Source organism: Struthio camelus, chromosome 2 (assembly GCF_040807025.1).
Source record: "Struthio camelus isolate bStrCam1 chromosome 2, bStrCam1.hap1, whole genome shotgun sequence".
NCBI classification, from domain to species: Eukaryota; Metazoa; Chordata; class Aves; order Struthioniformes; family Struthionidae; genus Struthio; species Struthio camelus.
The window spans coordinates 20,483,714-20,511,216 of NC_090943.1; the positions used below are offsets into that span (position 1 = coordinate 20,483,714).

The 27,503-nt window shown below is 37.1% G+C and overlaps 1 protein-coding gene across 6 annotated transcripts in view; it reads left to right on the top strand.

Moving 5' to 3' along the window:
- ARHGAP21 (Rho GTPase activating protein 21) overlaps positions 1 to 27,503 on the top strand; it is a 125,372-nt gene that overhangs the window by 53,524 nt on the left and 44,345 nt on the right. For all 6 annotated transcript variants that reach the window (XM_068934559.1, XM_068934564.1, XM_068934563.1 and 3 more), the window contains 4 exons: positions 692 to 716; positions 15,909 to 16,001; positions 19,873 to 19,951; positions 25,806 to 25,860. In XM_068934559.1, coding sequence (XP_068790660.1) covers positions 692 to 716; positions 15,909 to 16,001; positions 19,873 to 19,951; positions 25,806 to 25,860 — 252 coding nt within the window. The remainder of the gene's footprint in view (positions 1 to 691; positions 717 to 15,908; positions 16,002 to 19,872; positions 19,952 to 25,805; positions 25,861 to 27,503) is intronic.

Below are 27,503 nucleotides of genomic sequence, written 5' to 3' on the forward strand. Positions count from 1 at the left end.
ATATTAAAATACTGACAAGAAAGTATCTATGAAATAAATAATTACTTGCTGTTTTTAAGTATGCCCTTCTCCCTCAGTACATTCTAGTTATGTGCCCCCCCACTTTTAAAAGGCTACTAGTGATACATGGTAGTTACAATTGTGTATAGTGCAATGAGCAGAAGGAGAATCTTCATTGAAGTTGTAACTTTAAAAGTACTTTGGGTAGGTTCTCTAGGCAGAAGTACTGAAGGCAAAGCAAACCTGATGTTTCAGATTTCAGGAAGAATATTCAGATCTTAATTACAAAATATTCTACAGCTCTTAGAAAATTATTTAATTTTGAGTCCTTAGATGATAAAAGTATAACCTTTCCTTCTTGGCTTTCAGAATGGAAACATACTTGCAACACGCTGCAGTTTTACACTTCATGGCAGTGTTTTGCATTTTTGTTTTGTTTTCACATAATCCCTTTCAGGTTGGTTATGTGGGGATGTTTTGTGGAACTGTGTTTGTTCTTTTGCAAACAGGCCTTATGCTACAATTTTCAGACTGAAACCCTAATATTGTAATGTTGAATATTTGTGAAAAGGGGCAAAATATCAGAATGCAGATTTAAGCTTACAAATTCACATGAAACCTTCATAACTTGTAGGCGTCTGTGCATTTTTTCATTTAGTGAATTTTTAATGTGCACTTTTTTTTCCCTTAGGATGAAGAGAATGGAAATAGAGGAGGTATGTTTCGATTTTTTTCTTCTACATGTCTAATATATTTATCACTTACCTTCTGCATAATACACTTCAATAGCTATTTAAGAGTTTGAAGTGTTAAAATTACAAAGTATGACCATCAAGCTCCTTTGAGTTTCACGGCATTGAAGCAAAAGAAAGAAAATATCTGTGTTTCAGGTTCACCTGTTCTGTGTATGTATTTGCATGATTTCTAAGTTTACTGCAAGCAGTATCACTTCCATGCCCCTCATATCACTTTGTCATGTGTATGATAAGGCAGTAAACCAGCTGTGTTACCCTTTTATTGCCAGACTTACACATTCTTAAATTGATCCACATACAGGCCCTACAGTTCATCTATTCAAGGTACTATCAAGGGTTTAAGCCTGATAGATATATTTATATACATACATTAAAAAAGTCATTGGACAGTGCACCTAAGAGAACCAGTACGAGCTTTGATTGCTAGTGCAACTTGTTCTAGCGCAAGCAACACACAGCTATATAAATACCTAGTATTGATACTGATAATTTAAAAAAAAAAAATCTGGAAATGTGACATACAACTGTTCAAAAAATCTTAGCCCTATTAGCCTAGTTATACTTTCCTCACTATTTGAATAGTACTTAGTTAACTTAATTGATCATTTTTAGTACTTTGCCACTCTCATGTATGTTTTAGAGATCCATAAAACATGTTTCAGAGAGGTCAGATAAGATGTGTGAGTGAAATTGTATTTTGCGCTTGATTTAGGAGGGATGGAAAAAATCACTCTATAGTTATGTCTACCAGTTTCCCTCCTTTTTCATAGCCTTCTCCCTTGTGCATTGCTTATCTGCTCTCTTTTTTTTAAATTAAATAATTAGCTTAATTTTTAAAATTTAAGCCACATCTCAGTCCTGCTTAATTGAAATTCTTCTTTGGCATTTAGTTGTTATCTCTTACATGCTCCCTTTTTCGCTGGTATCTCCTTGTTCCTTTAAAAGGTGACAAATGTTTGGATGAGGAAGCTGAGGTTTTCAGATAGAAAGCCCAGTCCAGGATTTTGTTTTCCCATTCAGTGATAATTGTAAGATATGCAAAGGATTTAGGATGAATTCCAGTGTTAGTGAATGTACTATACGTTATTTCAGTTCGTACTTATCCAGCCCCATCCTCTTGACACCCCCCCTTCAGATACTTGTACACATTGATCAGATCCCCCCTCAGTCTTCTCTTCTCCAGGCTAAACAGCCTTTCTTTCTCTCATAGGAGAGAGGCTCTAGTCCCCTCATCGTCTTTGTAGCCCTCCGCTGGACTCACTCCAGGAGCTCCATGTCTCTCTTGTACTGGGGAGACCAGAACTGGACACAGTACTCCAGGGGAGGCCTCACCAGGGCAGAGTAGAGGGGCAGGATCACCTCCCTGAATCTGCTGGCAGTGCTCTGCCTAATGCACCCCAGGATCCCATTGTCCTTCTTGGCCACAAGGGCACACTGCTGGCTCACAGTCAACTTGTTGCTCACCAGGACTCCCAGGTCCTTCTCCGCAGAGCTGCTTTCCAGCAGGTCAGCCCCCAACCTGTACTGCTGCATGGGGTTATTCCTCCCTAAGTGCAGGACCCTGCCCTTGCCTTTGTTGAACTTCAGGAGGTTCCTCTCCACCCAGCTCCCCAGCCTGTCCAGGTTCCTCTGAATGGCAGCACAGCCTTCTGGTGTGTCAGCCACTCCTCCCAGTTTAGTATCATCAGCAAACTTGCTGAGGGTGCCCTCTGTGCCTTCATCCGGGTCATAGATGAATACACTGAACAAGACTGGACACAGTACTGACCCCTGGGGGCCTTCAACCAGACTTTGCGCCACTGACCACAACCCTCTGAGCTCTGCCATTCAGCCGGTTCTCAACAGCTCAGAAAACATCACAGAAGTTTGTTTCAGGCTTTTGTGTAACTGATTTATTTGAAGCATTCTGGGAAATAGGATTTAACTGAATTTCCTTATTTGTCTCTTGGTGAAGCAGATGAATTCCTGCATCTCATCTTCCCAGTCTTACTCAGTAGTCTTCACCTGCTTGTTAAGAGAGTGAAAAGACAATTTCTTCATACACCTCATCACCACCCCTTTCCCTCCCCCTCTAAATTTGCTACCTCCTTTTTCTCTTTTGACTGATAGAAAGAGGAGATTGGTGTAGGACAGGAGGGGAGTCAATCCCTCTGTGCTAAATGAGCATGGAAAATGTAACCTGTGTTTTAGAGAAAAAGTATTCTTATCATAGGAAAAGCCTGATCAACTAGAGATGCAAATGTGGGTTTGTTTATCTAAAATGTTCATCTGAGGTGTATTTTTCAGTAGAGGAACAGCAGTAAACAAACATCTATTTGGCTCAATGTGAGAACCGTGCAGGTGGGTGCAAGATTCTTTTCTGGAAATTTTTGCTAGCTGCTTAAGCTATGGATCATAGCTATTGCTTATTTATAGTGTAGTGTGTTGTGTGCCTTGAAATACGGAGCAGAGGGCACAAAACATGCGCTGGGAAGAACAATATTCTAATCAGCAGGACAGAGTTCGGTTTGTGCTCTTTCTGGAAAGAGAAGGAAGGACTACTAGGTGGAAGCCATAGGTGTAAATAGAACTTAAGTAATCAGTTTCATATGTCATATCTTAAATAATAACAAAATGGAACCAAAAGTCTAAGACTTATCTCAGCATTAAGTGAGATCCTGTGGAGGGTGTGGTGGAAATGAAACTGTTTCTATTTGCACTGGTGAAAGTTGTTCCTAAATGAGGGGAATAGTTAGCTTATGAGGAGAAAATCAAGAAGAGCATTTATCTCATTTTTCTTATTCACAAACATCATGTTAATTTAGTAAAAGCAAATGTGCCAGAAGTTCTGTGAAGGAATATCACAAGGATTCTTAAAGTAATTAACATTGGAAAATTAGGCAGAGTTCCTTCTGAATTGCAAAAACCTATGTATTTGGCTGATAGCTGCAGGGATCTCCTATTGCTAATACCCCAGTTCTTTCAACAGCTTGAGGAAGAGCATATTACTAGGAAAGGGTATAAAGCTTGTCTGTCATTCAGAGGAGCCATCTAGTGGCAAATATTATGTATTTTTCTTGAAATTTAATGGGAAAACTTCTTCCAGTGTAAAGTTGTGTTTTGTTTATCATTAAGATGGTTTAACAGTTCAGTCTCTCTTGAGGTCTGTAGACAATAATTCACTTGCACTTTCCTCTATCGAACACTAAGCTAAGGGGATTCGAACTTTTCATTTTTGTGAAGCAATGTGTGCCAGGCAAAACTCTCAGTTTTCTTGGTATCATTGTTGAGTGAAGATCTTATACTTATTTACACTTTCTCAATTGCCTTTTTCACAGGTTAAACTTACCTTTAAAAATTAAGAGTTTTTTGTCAAGTTCAGTATTTGCACATTTGAGCAGGTCAGTGTAGGAGGAGAAAATCATCTCTTTTACTATTGCCTTTTATTGAAGGCACTTGAAAATTATTTTTAAAGGATCTGAGTACTTCAGTCAAGTCTACAGTGCAGGAGGTAAAAGCATGTATCAGGTTTGATGTTTCTAACAGTGAATGAAATATCTTTATCTAATATTATGTTCCAGGAAAGATTTTAGTGCTACATTTTCACTGTATGGTTAGATTATGCTCTTGGGTAATCTTGTGTTCAGTCAACAGTAAATTTTCAAGGAGTTTAGAATAAAAGATTATGCAAATTTGTCCTGGAGAGCAGGAGAGATTTATACTGGGAATGACAGGGGAAGGAGACAATGACCAATAATCAAGTGAGGGAAGTGGCGGTTCAGGTTCGCAAGCCAGGGATTCAAGATAGTGTGATCAGGAGAGATCTTGTGGTCAAGAATACAAGATAGAAGGGAACCACTTCAAGTGTGTGCACATAAATAATAGAGTTTCTACAGGACAGTATCATGGAGTCAGCTCTCATGCATCTTCCAGGAAATCGGCATGACTGGGTGCTTCTCTGAAGTGTCCATGTGCTAATGCACACCACCTGGGAATCAGACAGGAGGAATGAGAGATCTGTGTGCAGCTGCAAGGCTATGATCTCATGGGGATCATGCAGATGTGGTGGGACAGCTAACTCAAGTGGAGGGCTGCCGTGGATGGATACCAGCTCTTCAGGAAGGACAGACTGGGAAGACGAGGAGGGGGAAGTTGCCCTTTATGTGAGAGTGCAGCGAGAAAGCATGGGCATCAATGCTGGCAACGTTGCAGTGGGTGTCTGCTGCAGACCACTTGATCAGGAAGAAGAGGAAGATGAGGCCTTCTCCAGATGACAGGTGGGAGCCTCGTGTTCACAGGGCCCGGTCCTCCTGGGGAACATTATCCACTCCAGGGTCTGCTGGGAGGGCAACAGAGCACGGCACAAGCCAGTCAAGAGGTTGCTGGAGTGCGCTGAGGAAAACTTCCTGACACATCGATCAAGAGGCTGAGGAGGGGAGATGCTCTGCTTGACCTGATACTTAGAAACAAGGAAGAACGGGTCCGGCAGGCGGAGAGCAGCGGCAGCCTTGGCCGAAGCGACCATGAGACGGTGGAGCTCAGGATCCTGAGAGAAGGGAAAAAGGCAGAAAGCAGGATCACAGCCCTGGACTTCAGGGCAGCAGGACTGCTCAGGGACTGGCTTGGAGGAATCCTCCTGGAGATGGTCCTGGAGAGAAGAGGGGTCGAGAAGAGCTGGTCAGTTTCCAAGAATCACCTCCTCCAAGCTCAAGAACAGTCCATCCCGACGAGCAGAAGTCAAGCAAAGGGGGCAGGGGGCGTGGATGAACAGGGAGCGCCTGACAAAACTCAGCTGTAAGCAGGAAGCGTACAGAAGGTGAAGGAGGGACAGGTGACCTGGGAGGAACTCAGAGGCACCGTCTGAGCGTGTAGGGTCAAGGTTAGGGAAGCCAAAGCCCGCTGGCGCTAAATCTGGCAAGTGACATCAAGGGCAACAAGGAGAGACTTCTATAGGAACCTCAGCAGCAAAAGGCAGACCAGGGAAAACGCGAGCCTGCTGCAAGATGGGGCAGGGGACCTGGTGACTAAGGACGCAGAAAAGGATGAGGTACGCAATGCCTTCTTCACTTTGGGATTTCTGAAGGCAAGGACCACCAGTAAAGACCAGGTCCCGGAGACCAGTGGCAAAGTCAGGAGCAAGGAAGATTTACCCTCAGCAGAGGAGGATCGGGTTGGGGAACACTGAACAAACGGGACATAAACAAGGCCGTGGGACCTGATGGGATGTACCCACGAGGGCTGAGGGAATTGGCCAGTGGTACTGCGAGGCCGCTCTCAATAACCTGTGCAAGGGCATGGCAACTGGGGGAGGTTCCTAAGGACCGGGAGAAAGTAAATGCCACTGCCATCTTCTGGAAGGGCAAGGAGGAGGATCTGGGGAACTACAGGCCAGTCAGCCTCGCCTCGATCCCCGGGGAGGCGACAGAGGAAATAACTCCGGAAACCATTTCCAAACACCTGAAGAACAAGAAGCTGCTGGAGAGCAGTGAGCGTGGATGCATGAGGGGAAATCATGCCTGGCCAACCCCGTAGCCTTCTGAGAGGAGATGACTGGCTCAGTAGATGAGGGCAGGGCAGTGGATGTGGTTCACCTTGACTTCAGGAAGGCTTTCAGTGTTGTCTGCCCTACCATCCTCACTGGAGACACTGATGAAGTACAGGATAGCTAAGTGGACAGTGAGGTAGGTTGAAAAGCATCTGTACTGCCAGGCTTAGAGGTTGTGACCAGTGGCACAAACTCCAGCTGGAGGCCAGTCACTGGTAGAGTCTCCCAGGGGTCAATACTGAGGCCAGTACTGTTTTACATCCTCGTTAATGGCTTGAATGATGGGACAGAATATAATGATGACGGAGAAAGTCATCTTCCTTCAAGCCATTTCATTGTGCGTTTGACATGATGAATATGTTGTCTTTTGCAAAGACGCTTTGAAGCTGAAGTTGCTAAAATGCAAGTTTAGTATGTAGATTGGTTGGTCTTTTCTTTCATGATGCTTTAAAATAATGTTTACTTCAGAAATGTTTGGCTTGTGGATCATGATTAAATCAACAATGATAAGCATCCAATAATAGTCTCTGAAAGGAGTTTCATTTTTCATATGAAGAGTAATCTATATTATGTTTGATACATAAATCAGAATCTGGAAATTTGATATCACTATAAGGTAATGCCATACTTTTTAATATGATGTTCTCAGTTTTCCTACTTCATTTCCTATTTCTCTGTAGAAGTATCTGTTGCATCTAGCAGCTTCTTATCTTCCCATACAAATGAAAGCTGAATTAGGTTTATTGCTTAGTCTTCTTGTCTGTAGACACTGTAATCAGTATGTACTTCATAACAAGACTCCAAACATTGTTTTCACCGAAATCGCTAGGTTTTAAAATTCTGATCACCAGACTTTTTTTTTTTTACATGCCTAACTATGAATTTAAGTTTTTTATCTCAAATTTATCTAAGCTAAAAATTCAGATCTTTTACCTGAGCTGCTTCAGCTCTGTGCAAGTCTGGTTTGCTGTTGTAGAGCATTTGGGAGAGGCGTGGAAAAAATGCAGGAAAGGATTTTATTCCTTACTGCTGTTTATATATGACTCATGTGGTTTTGAGTCTTTATTTTGCAAACAGAAACTGATTTGTGGAATGCAGTTTGTATTCTCCCAGGATTTAATATAATTTCATGTTTTCTAACATCATCGGCTATCAAAGCTCAGTCTATTATGAAGTAAAATAATTGCACCTGATGGTGGGAACAAGGTAGATAAGGGACAAGCGAATGATTATGAAAGCAAATATTTGGAAAGGTTACAGATTGCTGGGATGATGTATTCTTAGATATATGATAGCGGAATAGGAGTTAGAGAGAAGAGAGATAACGCTAATGCTTTAGGATAGTGCCATAGAAAATTATGGGTTTTTTTGTGAAATTTTAATCCCACTTTCTCATTATTTAGTGTGTAAAAGTTGAGAATGCTAAAATAGGGCTAGTTTATTTTTTCCTTGAGATTAGAATGTAATAATTTCTCTTGTTCTCTGAAAGCATGCCCAGAATATCTAGCAGAGCGGCCTTCCAACTTGTTACAGGTATAATGTTTCTCAGGGACTACTCTTTGGTTCAAATCATCTCTAACTTTTAATAACATTGCTGCTAAGACCTGCAAAAGTAGTTTCCATGAGTTTAGGGGAGAGTCTGAGGGTTCACTGTAAGAGATCTAAATTGAATGACTTTGTGAAAAGAAGTTTTATGCTTATCTAAGACCTGAAGTAAATACTGTAGACTTTTCAGTCATAGGTTAAATTTGAAACTCTGAAAGGTTTCACTTTAGCTTTGAGAGAATTGAGAAAAATTTTCATAAGCTAATATTGCCAAATAATGCAATGGGAAATACACTTTTTTGTATTTAAGTTGAAATTCAGTATCATCTAGTTTTGTTAAAAAGCCAGTTTACTGATTCTCTCTCCTCTCTCCTTTTCCCTGCCCCCCATGAAGATGGAAGTGAGGGTCTATTAGTCAAATAGTTTAGAAGGCCAATAAGCAAAAAAAGGTATGCCATCTCTGAGTTGCCTAATAAAAGTTACAGAGGTATTTTAAGTAATAAGAAAATGCACTTTTCCTATATCACAGAGTTGAATGCAAGGTATTTCTGTGCTGAATGACTTAACAGCACTATTTTACTGGCTACCATCCTCTTTTAAAGAGACTTATCCTTGGCACTGGGTTTTACTTAGTGTTATTTGGTGTGTTATTTCATGCTTGATAATGAGTGAAATAAACTCTGGGGCAGGGGTGAGACCTTTGGGTTCCTTTTCTGCAATGGATTGCTAGCAGAGTAATGCTTACTATGTGTGGAATTCAGCTTGCAGATTGTAAATCCTAAAACTGCCTTTAATTTCACTCTCAGTTGAACATAATGCCAATAATTTCATAATTTACATTTAATTAAATTGTACCTTTGGTAATAAATCTAAGTTATGCTGTACTTTCAACAGTCTCTGAATATCTTGGGAAATGATTAGCAGATATCTTTGTGTTATTAAAGGTATGCAAAATCCAAATCTGTATTCAAAGCAAATATCTTAACGGCTAAAGCTTCTTTTTATTTCTTTGTTTGTTTGTTTTCCAGTAGCTGATTAAATTACTCAGAGAGTTGGGTTTTTGTATTGGGATTTAATGATCCATCTAGCAGCAATATATTTCATTCTGATTCATAAAATTACCATTACTTGTATTTGGAGTCCATATATTCTTCCAGACAAAATTTGGGTTAGAGAGAAAGGAGAATAGTTCTGGGGAATCCAGCTCTATGATAATTTCTATCATTTTCCAATGTATTAATCACCTCTTGGTGAAAGTGGAAATAAGAGTATTGCCATTTGTTTTGAATTGGAATATGCAGACAGGTTTCAATCCAGCTATGCTGAATTACATGGGTTAGGTGGGTTAGAAAAGAATGCATCCTTCTGAAGAAGGAAATAGCTTTCTTTCCCTTCTTCTTCCTCAATTGCCTAAATCATATTCGTTGAATTCTTCCATTAAGATGAAGGTGCTTAAATATAGTAGCAGTAGCATGTGGCTGGTACTTTGCTGACTTTACAAGTAGGCAAGTAGACTCAGGAGATTATTTATTTTCCTGTGTTGATGAAATTACAGTTTTATTGAAACCATGGTAGCAGTTCTTGTAATATAGTAGCATTGCAAAGTGTTTTGTCTTCTGGTACTCAAAAAAAGAAAGGGGGAGGCAGAGATTTGTGTACAAGGTCAATTTTCCTTTTAAATATGTCCTGTGATTTTACTTCATAAACCACAACTGTTTTCTCAAGATACAATCTAGAAATGTCACTCACATGTAGTGAGGCAGATTATTGTTGCATTTGTTATGTACTAAATGAGCCTTTTTTTCAATATTAATATTACAAATGTGATCATTTAGAAACATATTTGTCCCACTTTAGCTGTAAATATTTCTCCTTCCTTTGCCTGACAGCCTTCCCAGGAATCAGTGCCATTCTGCGTTGTTGAACCATATAGAGTGCAAATGGCTTGGATATCCGAAAGATGAATTTGCAGGTCTGCATGCTTAGAGGAATATTGAGTCAGAGAAAGACCTAAATAAAGCCTTTTTTAATTTAACAATTGAGCTGTTCTACAGGGCCAGTGGTTGTACAATATGTAAATGAAAGTCTCTCTTGCTACCTGATGAATGAAGGGGCAGGAGTAATACTCAGGACTGTAACCTGCAACTGTTCTGTTCTTGAGGCTTTCTCCTTCCACCCCTGCCCCTACTACAGGGTTCCTGTGTTATGAGGATTTCTAAGCACTGTTGAGAAGCACTGAACAAAAGATTTTGCTCCTCTAGGAAGAGGAGAAAGAGCATGTTTTTAAAAAGTAGATTCTTAGGAGAGACTTTATAAGAAAGTACATATTTTACTGTGATCCTGAACCCTCACAGACTTGTGCTCTGCAAGTCAGAAAGAAAGAAAGAGATACAAGTAAGTCTCAGCTTTTGCATTTTGAAGCAAAAAGAAAAAAAAAGGACTCAGAGTTTTTATCTGGCTGAGTTTTATATCAGAAGGTTAATGACTACATAACAGTGATGTGATTGTCACTGTTATTGTGTGCTAGTACGTTTGATAATATTACTTCTGCCTTGTCATTTTCTTCTGCAAATAAATCATAGTACAATATAGTAACATTGACTGGTCTGCAGAGAGTAACTTAAAATACAAATTGAAGGTTATAACGTTTTATACAATAGTGGGTATGTTGCTTGTAGCAGCGGTGTTCCAAGTAACATTTTAGAGAACAATGCCAGAATTGGCATCTGGATAAAATCAATCTTTTTGCTTGATAAATGAAAATTGCAGTGTCTGGTTTTGGGGAAGTAGGAGAGGTTTTGCTATACCTGACCCTCTCCACTCCCAGCATGTATGTGAAATCATAAATGCTGGCAACACTTAATTCCACTGTTCTGTTTCCAAATAGTCATTTTTTGGAATATTCCCTTTCACTAGGGAGAAATGACTGTATTAGATTTTTATTATTTTACAAATCAGATGGCTGTGACAGTAGAACATAAGCAATATTGTTCCTCTATTTCACTTCTGGCATCTCTGAAATTTGTCAGGAAAGCTTCCTTTTGACTTTACAACATGAAACTTATTTTCCCTTGTCAGAATGTGAAGGTGGTGTTTATTCACAGAGTCTCAGCTAGTAGATCTAGATAGCGTAAAGGTTAGAACATAAATCATGATAAATATTTGTATTATGAAGAAATCCTTAATTTTATTTGACCTTCATCTGAAGAACAGTTGAAGCAAGATACACTACTCTTGTCATTCCATAGATTCTACTTTGATCTTGCTAGCAGTTAGTATTATTGGGTTGAAAATTGCTGGCTAATTACAAGATTTGCATATAATTATGAAGAAAAACTTATACATTGGCTAGGAAAAATCTGCTTGTTGCAGGAAAAGCTACTTTTCTGAATTTGTCTCATATTTTATTGAAGATGTTGTTGAAGATGCTTCTTCAGACCATTTTCTTAACTTCAGTTGTTTAGACTAATGACTTCATTATAAAGACTACTGATTCCATACTGTCCTTGTTTGAGCCAATGAATTTTTGCCTGAAGTCTTCTAAATACTTGGTGGTTCATTTTCATTACCTTGTTTCTGGTGATACTGAATCTCTGAAGTAAAAGTTCAGACGCTGATTTGCCATCTCTAAGGTCACGTCTTCACTGCAGTATCATCATTTGAGGGAGCAATTGCGCCGCAAGGAATATTTAAGCTGCGCTGTTAGCAAAACTACATTACTGCTTCAACATTAACTTAAGCTTTAACTTATTCTGACTGGTGGCCATTTACTCAAGTTGGAGACTTTCATGTGTGTACAAGACTGATTAGGGATAGCTTTGTTTTTATGGACTGTTTTTCAGTTTCTGGTGACATAACGTGTACATAGCTACTTCATATGCTTCTGGTTTTTTTTACTCTTCTATGACACTACGCCTCTGTTACAGCTACACTTTTGGAGTAATTAAATATGTATGAAATGCTTTTTCATGAAAGTTGTTCTGTATGTCTGAACTGCTTCCTGGTTTGTACAAGCGTGCTCCTATCACCTCGCTGTTTTGCCTGTTGCTCATGGTGTGCTTTTACTTGCAGTCGAAGATTTGGGGGAAATTATCTTCTTTGGCAGTCGTCTGCAATATAATGCTCGTCACTGATGCAGCAAGCCGCTCTTGTAGACTAGACTCGTCTGCTGCATTACTGAAGTAAACCAGTAAAAGGCAGGATAAGCACATATCCAAACTAGGCCATATTGAAGTGCATGCAGTGATGCCTTGTCTTCTGCCATTGGTAGCTTGACCTATTTTTATTCAAGTTAATGATAGTTTTATTAATGCAGTTCAGGAGGGTGAGTGATGAGTTTATATCAGGCTACAGTTGGTTGCACTGTATTACTGTTCAGATGTCACCAGCATCCATGCATTACTCCGTAAGTCAAGGCTACCTATCTGTATTTTAAAGCGCTGTTTTATTCCAGGCATTATGTGAGTTGGATGCTAGTGGCAGTGCTGGGATTGTGCATTTAGTGTACAGTGTAATAAATGTAAGCTCTGAGAGAGTGTCAATGAGTACATAGCTAGTGTGTCAGCTCCTTATGTGATCTGAATGAAGAGCATATCCAGCCACAATTACTAAAATCAGACACACTGGAAGTATTTAATTTTTGACTTCTATTGACAATAGTGAGCTGGAAGATGCTCTGTCAGATTGACATGTACTGGGAACCTAGTGCAGCAGGGATTTTCTTTCTACCAGAGGCAGTTTAAACTCCAAGGAAATAGGTGAGGGAATATCCACCTCTTGTCCTAGGCAGGCAGAACCCTGGTACTGAGGGAGTAGAGTAATGGTATTGGTTATTGGCAGCCTGTGGCGGGAACAAGTTTAATTTCTCATAAAGGAGAAAGCTTGCTGATTGAAAAAAAAATACATTTGTGTCTCCTTCGTTTTTTTTACATTTCTGCAGGCTTTGCATGTGTTAAAATGTCATAGATGTGACATGGAAAAGATGTGAAAAAAATCCATGACACATTTGAGCATGCATATAGCTATGCTAAAATGTATCCTTTTAAAAATCATTCTAGAATGAGCAGCGTTGAATAAGTGAAAATAAAAAAAACTTTATTGCCATATGTGAAACTTATTTAAATGTTGATTTGTAAATTAACTGCTTTAAGCTTTTCTCACTAATAGCCAAGTACTTGGATGTAAGCCACAAGTGAAACAGACAACAGATTTATGTGAAAGAAGTACTAATTCTTTCTAATTCACTTTTTAGATATTGCTCCCTAAACAAAAAGCATTATTATGAAGAAAGATGGTTAACTGAATGCAGACACACTGTAAAAATAGCTTGCACTTAGTAATACTTGCTGTGTAGTCTCTTCTGCATCGCAATTGTGCATTTTATTAGTGCTGTATAAAATGCATGACTTTCTTTTATTGTTGCTCCGTTATACATGATTTCCATCTCCTAGCTTAATTCTTGCCAGGTAAATACCTTCTCAGACAACAGTTTGTCGTGACTTCAGCAAGAATAGCTTTAACCAACAATTTTAAAATATTTTAATTGGGTTTCAGTGACAGTGACAAGCAAGGCTTCTTGTGTAGTATTTCAGTTTTTTACTTGCTCTGCTTTTGTGTAATTTGTGACCTGACTTTCAAGAGTGAGAATATGACGGAAATAACTGTGGTAGTCAAATGTTGTTACAGCTATAACATTTTCTTCTAAGATTTACAACTTAATACAATAATGTATTGTAACTGCTAATAACAATCTTGAGAAATGAAATAAGTTACTAGATTACCTATTTTACCTAGAACGTATTTCAGGAATGGTCAACTGCATGTCTGCAATATTTACTCCCCCTCAGCTGGTCTGATGAGAGTATCATTAGCTGCCACTGTCAGAAAGAAAATATTGTTTAGCTTTGCTTGAGTTTCAAGCTTAAAATATAAAGATATACTTTGAGACTGCACGTTCAAGGAAGCTCATATATATGCTTACTCAGGGAAGGAAGTTTTGGGTTGTGTCTAAGTAAGTAAAAGACTAAGGAAAAATGAAGAACGTGTTCCTCTACCAAAGCTTGGGAATCCTAGGATTTCTTCTTGTCTTTACTTCTGTATGGATGTTTTGGAGCTGAAAAATAAACCTGCAAACGTAAACAAGATGATAAACCTTTCCTCCTACTTTTGTGCCGTTAATTTGATCTTAACCTTTAGGGTGATATTTCACCTTTGTAGAAAGATGGATGAGTGCTCAGCATTTCTTTCATCCGTGTGTAGGACAAAGAATTAAGTTTAATGTGTGATCAGCTTTAGGAGCTGATCCACCAAATGGCAGGGAAAAGCTGACACAGTTGCCTGTGGTGTTGAGGAGGTGCCTTGTGCCACTGCCGTGATTCTGCTGACACGTTGATCAGAAATCAGGTTTGAGGGAAGCCCTCAGTCTCTGGAAATTAGTACTATTTTCTTCCCTAACTCAGAGAAGTGGTAACTGCAGTAAAGGTATACTGTGTTTCATGTCTAATGGGAGTAATCTGTTTGCTTGACCTCTTGCTTTGTGTATTCAAATATGGAAAAGGCTTGTGAGTGTTACACAAATTAGCAGTAGGCCATTAATGCTCTTTAACTGGCATTTTCTAAAGAAAGTTGAGATAGAGCCTGATGTGGGGATATATACATATCAGATGTTATTTTAAGGGTTGTAAATTAAATGTGCCAGTGTACCTCCATAATTTTTGTTTTCTTCTTATTTGGGGGACTGTGTCTTTGCAGTAAGATAATTAAATGGCGATATTAGGGATGATGTTAGGTAGTCCTATAAAAGGTAACGTTTTAACTGTTCACCCTTATAAATAGGGGAAGCAATCTTTTTTCTGTGGCATCTGAGTAAATTGCTTTTTGAGCTTATCTAAACTTGTTGAAACATTGCTGCCTCTTAAAAGATAGGACCTGTCAAGCGTTCAGTATCTATTAAAATCAATAGATTAAATTTCACAAATACGAATTTTGCTTCACAAAGAGCATTTTGTATGTCTGGTAGCTCTGTCCCACAAATCACATTTTAAAGTATTTGGGGACTGAGCAGCCGGCTGGATTTTTTTGATCTGTGATTGATTTACTTAGTATCTAATAGCTACCTGATTCTAACAAATCAGCTTTCTGGTTGTTCTATATCAATCTAGAGTTGTTTTAAGTAGGTCATTTAGAGCCATATGAGTAAGCCATTTCGTTTAACTGTGTTTTAGTAAGATGGCAGACACTGAGCAGTCTGCAAAATGAAGGCATTAGGCTAAAAACTGTTTGAAAAATGTGAATCAAATTCAGAGGGGAGTCTGGTTTGCTGTAATTTATTAAAATTCTACAAATAATGATCTTTTCTTATATGGAAGCCAAACAAAAAGAGGCATATGGAGTGGGGCACACCTCATTTTTATTCCATAAATAATTGAAGAAGAGAATGTGGCTTAGTAAACATAACCAGGTGGAATACTTGAGCAGTAGCTTGAATGTTTCCAAAAGCACCGCCATTTGTGTTGAAATTGAAGATTAGTCTGTAAGGAAGTGATTAGAACCTAATACTGTAGTTTCAAAGGGTGTTTTTTTTAATCAGCAGTGCCAGTTTTAGTTATGATTCCATGAGGAACCTAATAAAGACTACCCCTTCTAGAGAAAGCTTCTAAAATTTTATTTTTCAATTCACACTACTGAGTCTACTTCAATTTGTTTAGTTTATATCTCATCCTAGATAGGAATGTGGAAAAGAAAGGAGTAATTTTTGTTGTATATGTATGTATTGTATGAGGATGAAATAGCAGTGAGATGATGGAATTAAAAATGTCATTTATTATGACATAGTCAAAAGTTTAAGGTTGAAGTTAAGGGGTGGGTGGGCTGGTTGGTTTGTTTCTCCCCAGGCACCTAAAAGACCTTTAGTATAGTGAAAGGAAATGCTATCTCTAGGACTCTCCGTCTTTCCTCTCCTTCCTCCCCCAAATTGGACTTTGGTACTTAAGGCAACAATGAATATGGCAGGATTACACTTCCAAATAATTCTTTAAAATGAAAACGTTGTAATGCAGTATAATTAAGTGTCCTTTCTTCTTCAGGAAAACAAAGAAATAGACTGGAACCAATGGATACCATATTTGTTAAACAAGTTAAAGAGGGTGGACCTGCTTTTGAAGCTGGACTGTGCACAGGTACTATTCTTCTGTAATACTGACTTAGCATGTGCATTTACATTATGTAAACTCTATAGAATTTAAACTTATATATAATTCTGCGTCTTCCACTAAACCCTCATCTTTCCTTCAAAAGTCCAAAACCCCTCTTTTTGAATTGTCATCCTGTGGTTTTCATCCCAAAAGTGCGAGATGGGATTGGGCTCCCTCAGGAGTAACTATATATTGCATATATATCTATATCTAAAAAGGCACAAAAGTGTTAGTGCCTTTCTTAAAAAAAAAAAAAAAGGGGGGGGGGCGGGGAGAGAAAGAACACTGCCATAGAATATATGAGGAGAAATAGAAAAGGGATGAAAATGACACTGATAACTTCCTATTTCCTGTGGTTCATGGACAAATTGATAACTGCACAACATTCAGGTTTTTTGTCCTTCCATATTTTACCTTGTTTAAATTAAATACAACCAATTCAACTTTGTCTCTTCCAGTCAAATTTGTTTGATTGTCTGATTTAATCTGTAATCCCTGGAGCAGAAAGCTTGTTTTTTCATGAAGTGTCATGTACTTTGTGACACTTCTACTTAAGTATTGAAGAGAGAAAGCTGTGCTAGGAGGGGTAGTTTTACAAGTAATAAAGCAGTAAGTTATGTAGGTAGATACTATTACAAGTATGGATTTCTGTTCTTAAAAATGTGATAAAACTTATGTTACATGAAAGGGTTGTATTTCTGTCAGTAATAGTGTTGATAGTTTCTTTTGAAAAACCTTGTGTACTTGCTTTTGCCTAGAGTAGAAGAATTTTGGTATGTTTCTTCCTAAAGAAATATGAAGATGCCAGTGTGATCAGCAATTTAAAAACAATACTAGGTCACAGCTGTATAACATACTGTCTCTCTCTCTCCTTGTCTCTCTCTCTCTCTCTCTTTTTTTCCTTTAACCCCCTCCTTATGTAATTACACAGAGAAGGCTTACTTCAGCATTATTTTAATGCTAGTATATAAAGAAATGTTTTGGATTGATGAAGTACAGCATATGCTGAAGCTGTACAAAGGAGCCATGTAATTTCTACCCTGTTCAATGTTTGCCAAATTGAAAGAGATGAAATCTGCAGAGAATATTTTATTTTTAGGCATAAAAGAGGTTTTAAGAGCCCAGAATGAGGAACAAATAATAAATGGGAAAATAGATTTTTAAATTACCAGGATATATTCTTTCTAAAAACACAGCTGATAGTCGTTATATTTAATTAGGTCATGTTCCTATTTCTTGTTAAAACTTCAGATTGAGATATATTATTATATTTCTATCTTGAAATTGCATTATAAACCACTCAGGGAATGATCGCTGCAGTAGATTGCTAAACTTCTGATACAGACACTGTATACATTTCTTGTTTTGTAGATTCAGTTGTATTTTTTTTTTAATCCAACTTGGATTTGTTTTATAGTCACACTAATGGAAAGAAATTACTTGAAAATCTAATATGAATTTAGATAAGTTATATTTGTGTTTGTTGGTTTCACTGCTGCAGGGTCTTTTACTTTGGAGTACAGACAGTCTCAACCCAAATTTGATTACCCAAATTCAAACAGTTTACCTGTGTGTTAATCACCAGGAAGCTTGCAGTACTCCTGTAAATTTGAGGAAGAGAGTACAGTATCTTAATTGTAAGATGAATAATTCTAAGTATCCTGAAACACTCTTGTAAATTTAGCTGAATTAGAGTTAGATGGTTCATATTCCCCATATTTAACATTTGAGGCATTTCATTAAAAGGAAGATATCTGTGAGCTCCAAACATATTTTAGAAACATGTACAGCCAAAACAAAGCCACATTTCTCATTTCTTGATACACATGCTCTCATTTACATATATGCAAAGGATATAAAGAACTAAAATGTATATAGAAAGGGAGATTGTTTAAGTGTGTTCAGGTTAATTTTTAGTGTGACTGAAGGTGTTTAGTGGGCCACCTGATAGCTATGAGGAAAAAAGCCTTCATGCTTCTATGCTCTTTTTTCCACTGCAAGCACTGGTCTCCTCTGCCCACATTCCTGAAACTGAGCAAAGTTGTATTCTGCAGCATTGCCTGTAACCACTTCTTTCATTTAACCAGTTCTGTAACGTGTCCCACCTGAATTTTCTGTCAGGTTCAGGTTCTGCTTCATTGGATGCATGCTTCAAGTAGACTTGTTTTACTGCTTTGTTTAACCTAGTCTGTTTCTTTGAAAAATAAAAACTGCACAGGAATGAGTAAGATGATGTGAGCTACTTAAAGGATGTTCCTAGTTAAGTTTTCTCAGTGGGAACAGTAAGTAAAGATTCAAATCCACAGGTGAGTTCTGAAACAGTACAGGGAGAAAAACCAGTTTTAAGTTAGAGAGAAGGATCTGATATGTTCAGAGGAAGTCTTGCCATTTGGCCCAGGAGGACTGGATTTAGAGCTTGTAAATGAGAAATTTTTTTTTTGGCATAAATCATAGGATTTTTCCCTACAAATGTACTCTTTGAAAGGAAATACCTTAGGCAGCCGGAGATGAAACTGAGAGAGTTCCTCCATGAGAAGGATGGTAATCAGCTGATAAAAGGGAATAGATGAACTTTTATAAAGTTGCTAATACCGCAGCAATTGAGTTGCGTTATGTTATAACATATGTGTAGACCAAATTAAAAACACCCATCCAACCTGTTTGGGAGGATAGGTCTAAAACTCTCTGGGGTCTGTACAGCGTACCTCCATATAGTCCTTGCATTTTGAGCATTGTTGCCACTGAATCAGGCTGAGCCTTTAGAATGAACTGCTTTCTCTTCATCTTTGACATGATCACACCAAAAATACAAAAAAGGCTTTCAGTCTCTAATGCTACACTGAAAAAAACATTTCCCTTGCCTCACTTTGTATGGGTCCTTTCTTTCGCTTCTTCTTTTTTCAGCAGCCTTCCAGAGCTTCCTAGAGCTGTGATCGTTTAGGTCATTTTCTCTTCATTAGTAAATTCAAGATACTTTTTTGATTTTCTAATTAGAGATAACATAAATACCATTTTTGGTAGAGGAATGGGGTGGATTTTTCATCCAAAGCTGAAATAGCTTGCAGCGCAGAGATCTTCAGTCTCCTCATTGATGTATTTGCCACTTACTTATGGTGAGAATGTATGAAGTTCTGAATGGGGAAGATGCAACAAACTATTTGGAGAAATCTGATAAAAGTGGTATCAAGTCTAAAAATTGATCTAAATGGACAAGAACTAGTCACTTACGCTGCCCAAGATGCATTGATTTTTTGACTCTTGAAGAGCAAATAATGACTCAGAAACAACTCAAATTATTCTGAGGAAGGAGGAAATTCGAACGTCTTCTAAATCATCCTTTGCTTTATCACAGGGAAAAGAAGCAGAATTTTACAGTATTTGCTGATACTAAAGAAAAAGTATACAGATACACCTGGCAGTGTCCTGAGTTAATGTTTGGTTTTGCTTTGTGGCTAAGTGCTGTAATGAAGTGTTTAACTGTGATTCACTTAAGAAGAATTAGGGAGAGTTTTCAGTATGTGGTACCGTAAAGCATTATTTTGGAGACAGGATACTCTGATATAGCTTATGCCTGCCTCTGGTTTTCTTTCTCTGAGTTTTTAGATGATTAATTTGGAAGCATAAAATAAGACACTGCATCTGAAAATGCTTTGGGAAAAGTTTAGGAACTTGGCATTCTTTATATATTTACATGTAATTGTATTGTGTACCTTTTACGTTCTTTTTTTGTTAGAAGAATAACCTTGATTTTAATAAATTGTTTATCCTAATTATTATGAGATATATAGTTATAAAATAAAAATGAGCAAAAAAACATCTAGACAAGTTGAATAAGGTATAACTTTTCCCTTTACAGGTGACAGAATTATAAAAGTCAATGGAGAAAGTGTTATTGGAAAGACATATTCTCAAGTCATTGCTTTAATACAGAACAGGTAAGATGTTAGTATTCAGTTGTGTTAAACTTTTTTTTTTTTGGTACAAAGTAGGAAATCACTGCTTATGGTTGTTCTGAAAATGTCATTGTTTGTATTTTTAAATCTTCCATATTATGGAACACAGTTTTATGCATTTCTATTTTCTTGTGTGTATTCAGTGCTGAGAAAAGTGTAAGAATGGGTGTGCTGAATTATACCAGAGTCCTTTTATGTCAATACTTATTTCTTGTTAGGAAATCACTTTGCTCTAGAGAAAGGTGTCTAAACTTAAAACAGGCAGATTAATTTTGCATATATAAGCATATTTGTATTTAAAAATAAAATTTGAAAAATCTACCTTTCTTATGAAGGTCTGATAACTAAAAATCAGCCTTACTGGTAAAGCGAGCATTTTATACTAGTACATACCTGCAAAACATCTGTACTAGCTAGCATCGTAGCTGTCCTTTACATTGCAGCAAGTTAGGAAGCTTGTATGATGTTAAGGAAACAGTAGTATTTACTGCTCTTGCAAGTCACAAGTGCTTGTAAAATCATGTCCACAGATGTTTATTTTCATGTCTGTTATCCCCTTCAGATTTTACTAATTTCTTGACCTCATTTTCTGTTCTGTAGGAACAAGAGTCCAATACAATAATGAGTTATGTAGAAAAAAAAATAGTATTGTGATCTGCATGGAAAAATGTTTTCTCAATACATCACCTGTGCCCCACACTATTTTTAGTGAATCTCCATGCATTAATATTTATTCATGCTTACTGTCAGAGTTAAGGAAAACAAAAAATGCTGACCTTCCTACTTTAGTGCAGTATTCAAGATTTATTGAAGATCCATATGTTCCAGGTACCTGTTTTTTAAAGCAGGAACACTCTTCAGGGTTCCATAGCCAAAGGGATGATAGGCAAGGTAGCCTCAAATGTGTTTCAGACCATTAGTACTTTCTCTATGAGGGCTGGAAAGAGGGAATCTGTCTTTTTTTGTAACGTGTAAAAAGACTGAATAGAATGCTAGTCATATATCTTTTTTTTTCCGATCAATACAGTCAGACCGAAGACACAGGACATAGCTCCTTACTTTGGAGGATGTAGCTATTTGGCTTGTAATGCAGTCTTTTACCTTAATGCAAAAGGCAGAGAAACAGATCACGTCCTCCGGTGACCTAACTAGGCAGAGGTTATTAACTCAAGGTGATGAATAAAGACTCTTTCAGACCTTTTTGTGTATGTAGTGAACCTTGGCACCAGAATGCAGCCCGGTGCCCACTGTGGATAAGCCATAGAGACATGACGGGATTGGTAATGATGGCTTTATCAGTGATTATATAGTGCAACTAGGAGAAGCAGTATAGCACACCGCTGCGTCTGTCCCCCTGATTTCCGTAAGTGCAGAGAAGAGGAAGGGATACTGTTAGCTAAAGGATGAGAGTATTTCTTTCATCATCCTGAACCATAGAAGACCATAGCAAAAGGTCAAGTCTATCCCAGAGAATGATGCAAAAAAGGTTGTCTTCTATACGGAAAATATAATCATTTTCAGTCTTCATACGTCTTCAGCTGAGCTTCTTAAGATCAACAGATATTTTGAATCATAAAGGTAACTCACAGATTCCAGATTAGTCAGGTATATCTTCCTTGTAGTTTATAAGCGATGAAGGCTGTTATGTGAATGTTTCTCATATGACTAAAGAATGAACTTTCTTTTTCTCCTCTTGCAAACAGTATTCTTGAGCTCAGAGCAGTTTGTTCTGCACATCAAGTATGTTCTCTTCTAAAGTCTTATGCTACTAGTACCCCTTGACTGCAGGTTAGGTTGTGTAACCTTTATATTTGTCCTGCCAAATATGTGCATATCATCAGCGTAGCCGTTCTGGATTAGAGTGAAGGTCTATTTGGGTAAGTATCCCCTCTGAGACAGTCCAATAGTGGATTCTTAGGAAAAGAGTATGCAAACACTGAGCCTACAGAGTGATATTTGCTCAGCTAATGCCATCTGACTTTCCAGAAATCTCTGGCTTAGGAACTTCTTGAACTTGATATCTGCATCACTGGATTGAATAGTTCTTGATAAGTTGGTCTTGCATGAATTCACTTTTGAATGTATTTAAGCTCTTAATATGTAAAATAACCAGTGGCATAGTTCTTACTCTGTTTTATGTCTTAGCTAATTTTTGATCAAGCGCATCTTAATTTCTTTAGTAGCTTTGTGCAAGAGACTTACTGAAAGGCCTTTTGAAAGACTGAATAAATTGTTTAATAAATTGTGATCTCCTTTATTCATGAGTAAAGACAGTTTCATTTATGATCTCAATATGTTGTATCATAATTTTCTAGATACTTTAATTGCTATATTTTTAATTACCACTTTTAATTACCATTTCAAACATATTGCCAACTGTAAATGATTATTCTTTTAAAATTCCTCTGATCATCTTCAGAGAAATTTTAAATAAGGATAAAACATGTGTTATCCTCTGCTACTTCTAAGGAGAGAGTTCCCCCCACACTTGGCTGTTTTGCGCTTAAAACTCAGCTGGGACTTTCTGCATTTTGAATTAGCTTATTCCAGCAGCTCCATCTCCATAGCCGTTCATTGTATTGCTAGAAAGTTGTAGAACTGTAGATGTTTGTCCTCATTCTATAATGCTAGAGACTTCAGAACTTAGGCTAATACTTAAAGCCAGATCCAAAGGGATACTTTCTGATCTTTAAATGAAAGATACCCACACATTTCTAGGATTTATGGATGGGCTATAACTCAAATATTTTGTTTTGTTCCCTTCTGAAATGTAAGTTGCATTTCTCAAGCTGTGGAGAACATTGCCTATTTTGCTCTGGCTGGAGATAGCAAAGTTCAATTTATACTGATGGTTTCCTCTGGAAACACCTCAGTAGAGTTTCTGGAAAGAACTATTCCTTGTAAGACTAGTTCTGAGATTACTTTTAAGTCCAGGTTTCCTACTCTTTACTAGTCATTGTTAGTTTGGTCCATTAAGGTTTTATTTTCATCTGTTTATGTAATCAACTTGGAGATATGGTGACTACTAACATAAATGCCATAAATTATTTATGATTCTAAATAAAGCAAGAAACAGATTTTGATTCCCCCTCCCCCCCCCTTTTTTTTTTGTTGAACTGTGGGAATTTGATTGGTTAAGCCTATTCCATTTATTTCTTTTGCAAATTTTTCTTGAAAATATTGAGATCATTGAGAAACGTAGAGAGCTTAGCTATTGAATTTTTTTTGTTCCGTTAGTACAAAATAATGTATCAAAATGTGGTCTTCATGATGGATAGTGCATCATAGTGCTTTAGTTTTGATCCCTCTGAGTCAATACATTTAAATTTGTCTGTGAAAATGATGGGCAAACCAAGTCATTTGCATGATACAGAGATATTTCTGAAAATTCCTAATATCTAATATTTTAGTATCTAATATTTTTTATAAACTATTACTTCCTCTGTGTGATGGTTCTTATTAACACTTTCTAGTTAATTTTTTGCATACACTTTATAGTGAACTAGCTCTCAAAAATTCCTAATATGCTTTGTTGCTCATGTCAAATTTGAAAAATATTCTGATAGCACTTTGCAAAATAAAGAAGTAGGAAGATTCAAATTGGCTGCAGAACCTTCTGCAGTCAAACTGAAATAGTTGAGTAGTTATTTGAATGGTGCATAAAACATTGTTCTTGAATGGAACCACTTTCCTTCCTTTGGATGACTACCAGAATTGTGTTAAACTATGTAAACGAATTGAATCTGCTTATTTAAATAAATAATGAAAAGAACACAAAATCTTAGTTGAAGAGAATAGTTTGTTTTATATTCAATTATATGTAGGTAACCTTCCTTTATTTAAAAAGTATTTGAAGATGGATGTTGCTATATAAAGCGTTTTTGACTTTTTGAAGTCTTCATCCTGCATTTAAGCACGGATTGTTATCAAAGCATAAGTTGCCTAATAGGATTTGTTATGAATAAATATACACATACATGCTATCCACATGTAGGAATGAAATCTGAAGTCTTCACTGGAAAAGCCGTAAACGCCTCTGTCATTTTCCTTTTGTCTTACAACTCTTATGTATTTTAATACCCAGGCAGAGCAGGTTAGCCAAAAGAGCCACCTCCTTATAATACTATTTTTAAATACTCATTTAAAACAGATCTGCTGCTTATGCTTTTGGACAAAATGGGAAATGCTATTGTAAGTAAACATCTAAGATAAGATTCAATACTTTTGTGTTTCTTAAAATTCAGTATTCTGAAAGAGCTTTAAAACATTTTTGAAAACTTATTTTTCATAGCTATGCACAGACATAAAGAAAAATGTAATCTGTTTCTGAATCAATTATGTTTGACTTTCAAAGGAAAGTAATCTATACAACTTGTAAAGTAATTTTTTCAAATGAATAATAATTTCAGAATATTGTGAATCCTTATACCCTTTACTCTCTTATTTTGGAATGCAGCCATATGTCTGTGGTCAGTAACAAATGGAAAAGGAACCACAGAACAAAAACATTTTTCATATATGAAAGCATAATACATCACTTGTTACTTTTTCAAGAAAAAGACGCTTCTTTCTGCTGGAATAAGGAACTGAGGTCTTTTTTGATGCTTTCGTAGACTGTATTGCATGCTCTGAAGTTGGTGAGCAGTCTCCCACATATATGCTGGTTTGGTCTGTTCTTTGCAAATGCGTTGTGCTGTCCCTGACCAGTATGGATATCTAATTTCAGTCTGATCTGTTCAGTTGGGTTGTACTCTTCCATTCTTGTGCCAGCACTGGTCAATTTGTTTAAATATCTGTTCTTCTATGACATGTGACCTGAAATTTCTAAATAGTAATCATAATCACTTAATTTCGGTTTTGCATGGCTAGTTAAATGAACTAACCTGAAGAAGGGCTCTTGCTTGTAGCCCTTCTCTGTACCTGTTCCACTTTGGCTCTGATGAACGTGAACAGTTTTATATTATCTCAGATACAGTCTCAGCAGTGCTTCATCCAGTTTTATAAGTATATACTTCTCTTCTGCTTGTGAAAATAGTTTTTCTGATACATATTAACTGTGTGGATCCTACTGTTTTACTACAGTATTTGACTGTGGCTACCCAATATATTTTAAATGTTGTGTTCTGATTTTGCCTGTATGTTTAAATTACAACTAATTTAACTGCCCGTGTTCCTGTATCTTTATGGTGCTGCTGCTTTTGTTTTTAGTAATTCTGACTCTGACAAACTCAGCACTGCTAAACAGCATGTATTTTTTCATCTGTTTTACAGATGACTTCTAACTAAGTTGATTTTATTAGGAGGTGATTGGAGAGGGGAGGTGTATGTCAATGTTTGTCTTGCTGTTCCTCTACTGTACACATAATACAGCTATCTTGACATTTCCCTGGCAATCTTCAAGAATACTAACATAATTTAATTTGAAATGGAAAGAGAAATTCTATTTGTATTCACAGGTTTATCACTTTGTTGTGTCTGAGAAGCTCCAAACAACCAATGTAACTTACAGCTCTAAGAATAAATATCGAAACAAAACTGACAAAGACAACTTGTGTGTATATTGGCTTAATTTACTGGTTTTACCGAGAACGCAGATGCACTCTTCAGTCAAGCTTCTGTTCAATTCATATTTGCTAAGACTGTCAATGCTATGATGGAAACCAGTGCTTACTTCTCTCGTGTGAAGACATTTGACAGAATAGCTGAGCGTGTCTTATCTCATTTTGGAGTTTTTGAATAGTTCTGGTCTGTGGAAGTTAATGGATCATTTTTGTCATAAGAATTGAGAATTCTTTTCCAAAAGTTGACATGTGGGTTTTTTTTCTGTCTGTTTCAGTGACAGCGTATTGGAACTTAGTGTTATGCCAAAAGATGAGGACATCCTTCAGTTGGTATGTTTATGACGCATATATTGAGAGAGTATGTTAAATAAAAAAAAGACTTGTTGGTTACAAAACCTTTGAACTGTGCTGCTAGCAAATAGTTAAAAAGTTGATATTTAGCTTTCTGTCACTCCTTAGATATTCCCCTTACTTTCTTGCCATCTCTGAAAATTCAGAAGGTGAGAGAAGACTAGTTCAAGTACAGGAGAAAATACCAAATTCATATGATATTTCTAGCTTATTAATTATAAAAAACTTACAGTAGTGTTTGTGTTTTTATGGTATTCTGGCTTCGTTTCTGCATGTTAGAATTTATGAACCGGATCACTTTCAGTGGTTAGGTCTTCTAATTGTAAAGACTTTGAGATTCATTAGTAAATTTGGATTGGAAGAATAGCATTTGGTGCTTAAAATTAGCTTTTATTAATATCTCATTATCAGTGGAATTTCAGGAAAGAAGCAAAGTGATGGATGTGCTGAAGGTGATTACCAATTTTTTAATTTTTACTAGTGGAAAAATTTTGTTATGCTAGTACTTATATGTTCCAAACTGGAACTGGGGTTCCGCATACAAATTGGATGTTTCTTCTCCTGGACTGTTTAGTGTCTGTAAGTCCACAGGAGCTATGAGTAAAATAACTTGTGTAGGTGTTTATTCTGACAAATTGGAAGAACACATAATGTCTTAAGATGCTTGGTTTATTTTTAACTGGAAGTAGAGGAAGGGAGAAGGCAATGAGAAAGATAGACTTGCTGGTCAGTGGTCAGAAAACTGGATTTTGTAATCCACGTAGAAGAGGTAAGCCTAGACTTTAAATAACAATTTAAAGAACAATTAAGAAAAGCTGTATGGATTTTATTGGCTGTGTTAGGACAAATTAATGGGAGAAATATGGGAGAGTTAATGAGAGAGAAACTATTGGGTATTTGGAGAAAAACCAAGTGTTAGGTGGCAAGCATAGGAACAGAGAGTGAAAGCTGACAAAGAGAGTTGTAACTAAGCGGCCTTTTAGATAGGATGAGCTATATTCTGAAGAAAAAGAAAAAATAATAAACTTAGTTTTGAGCTGAACATAAGAGAGAGGCTAGTACAGGAACTCAGCTACCTCCACCGCAAAGGAGGAAAAATACAATCTCTTTTAAAATAACAATTTGCATTCTTCTGAGACAAAGTGCAGCACTGTAACTTCACTTGAATGAAAAATATAATTCCTGAGGATGATACATAATAAGCTTCACTTAAGATGCTAGGATCTTCTATTTTAATGATGAGATTTGATGAAGGACTTTATGCAAAGCTGAACAGTCACGTTTAAAATGTAGCCTTTTTTTCAGAGTAACAGCACAGACTATTATCCTTTTCGCCCTCTGTGATAAGATAGTGATTTTTGATTTTTGAGCTGAGACTTTGTATAATTTTCCTGTTTTGTTTTTTCCCTTTTTAGCTGTATGATTAGTGTTGTCCGCTTTTGTGGAAATTCTATGTCTAAATAAACTATAAACCTCAGGGGAAATTCTGATTCCTTAATGAAGTACAGATCATACAAATAAAGCATAACAATGATATCTCTGATGACTAGTGGTCTGTTATATAAGTGCAGAGTGAACATAAGTGGCAAGGTACAGTGCCTTATACAGCAAAAAATTAGCAA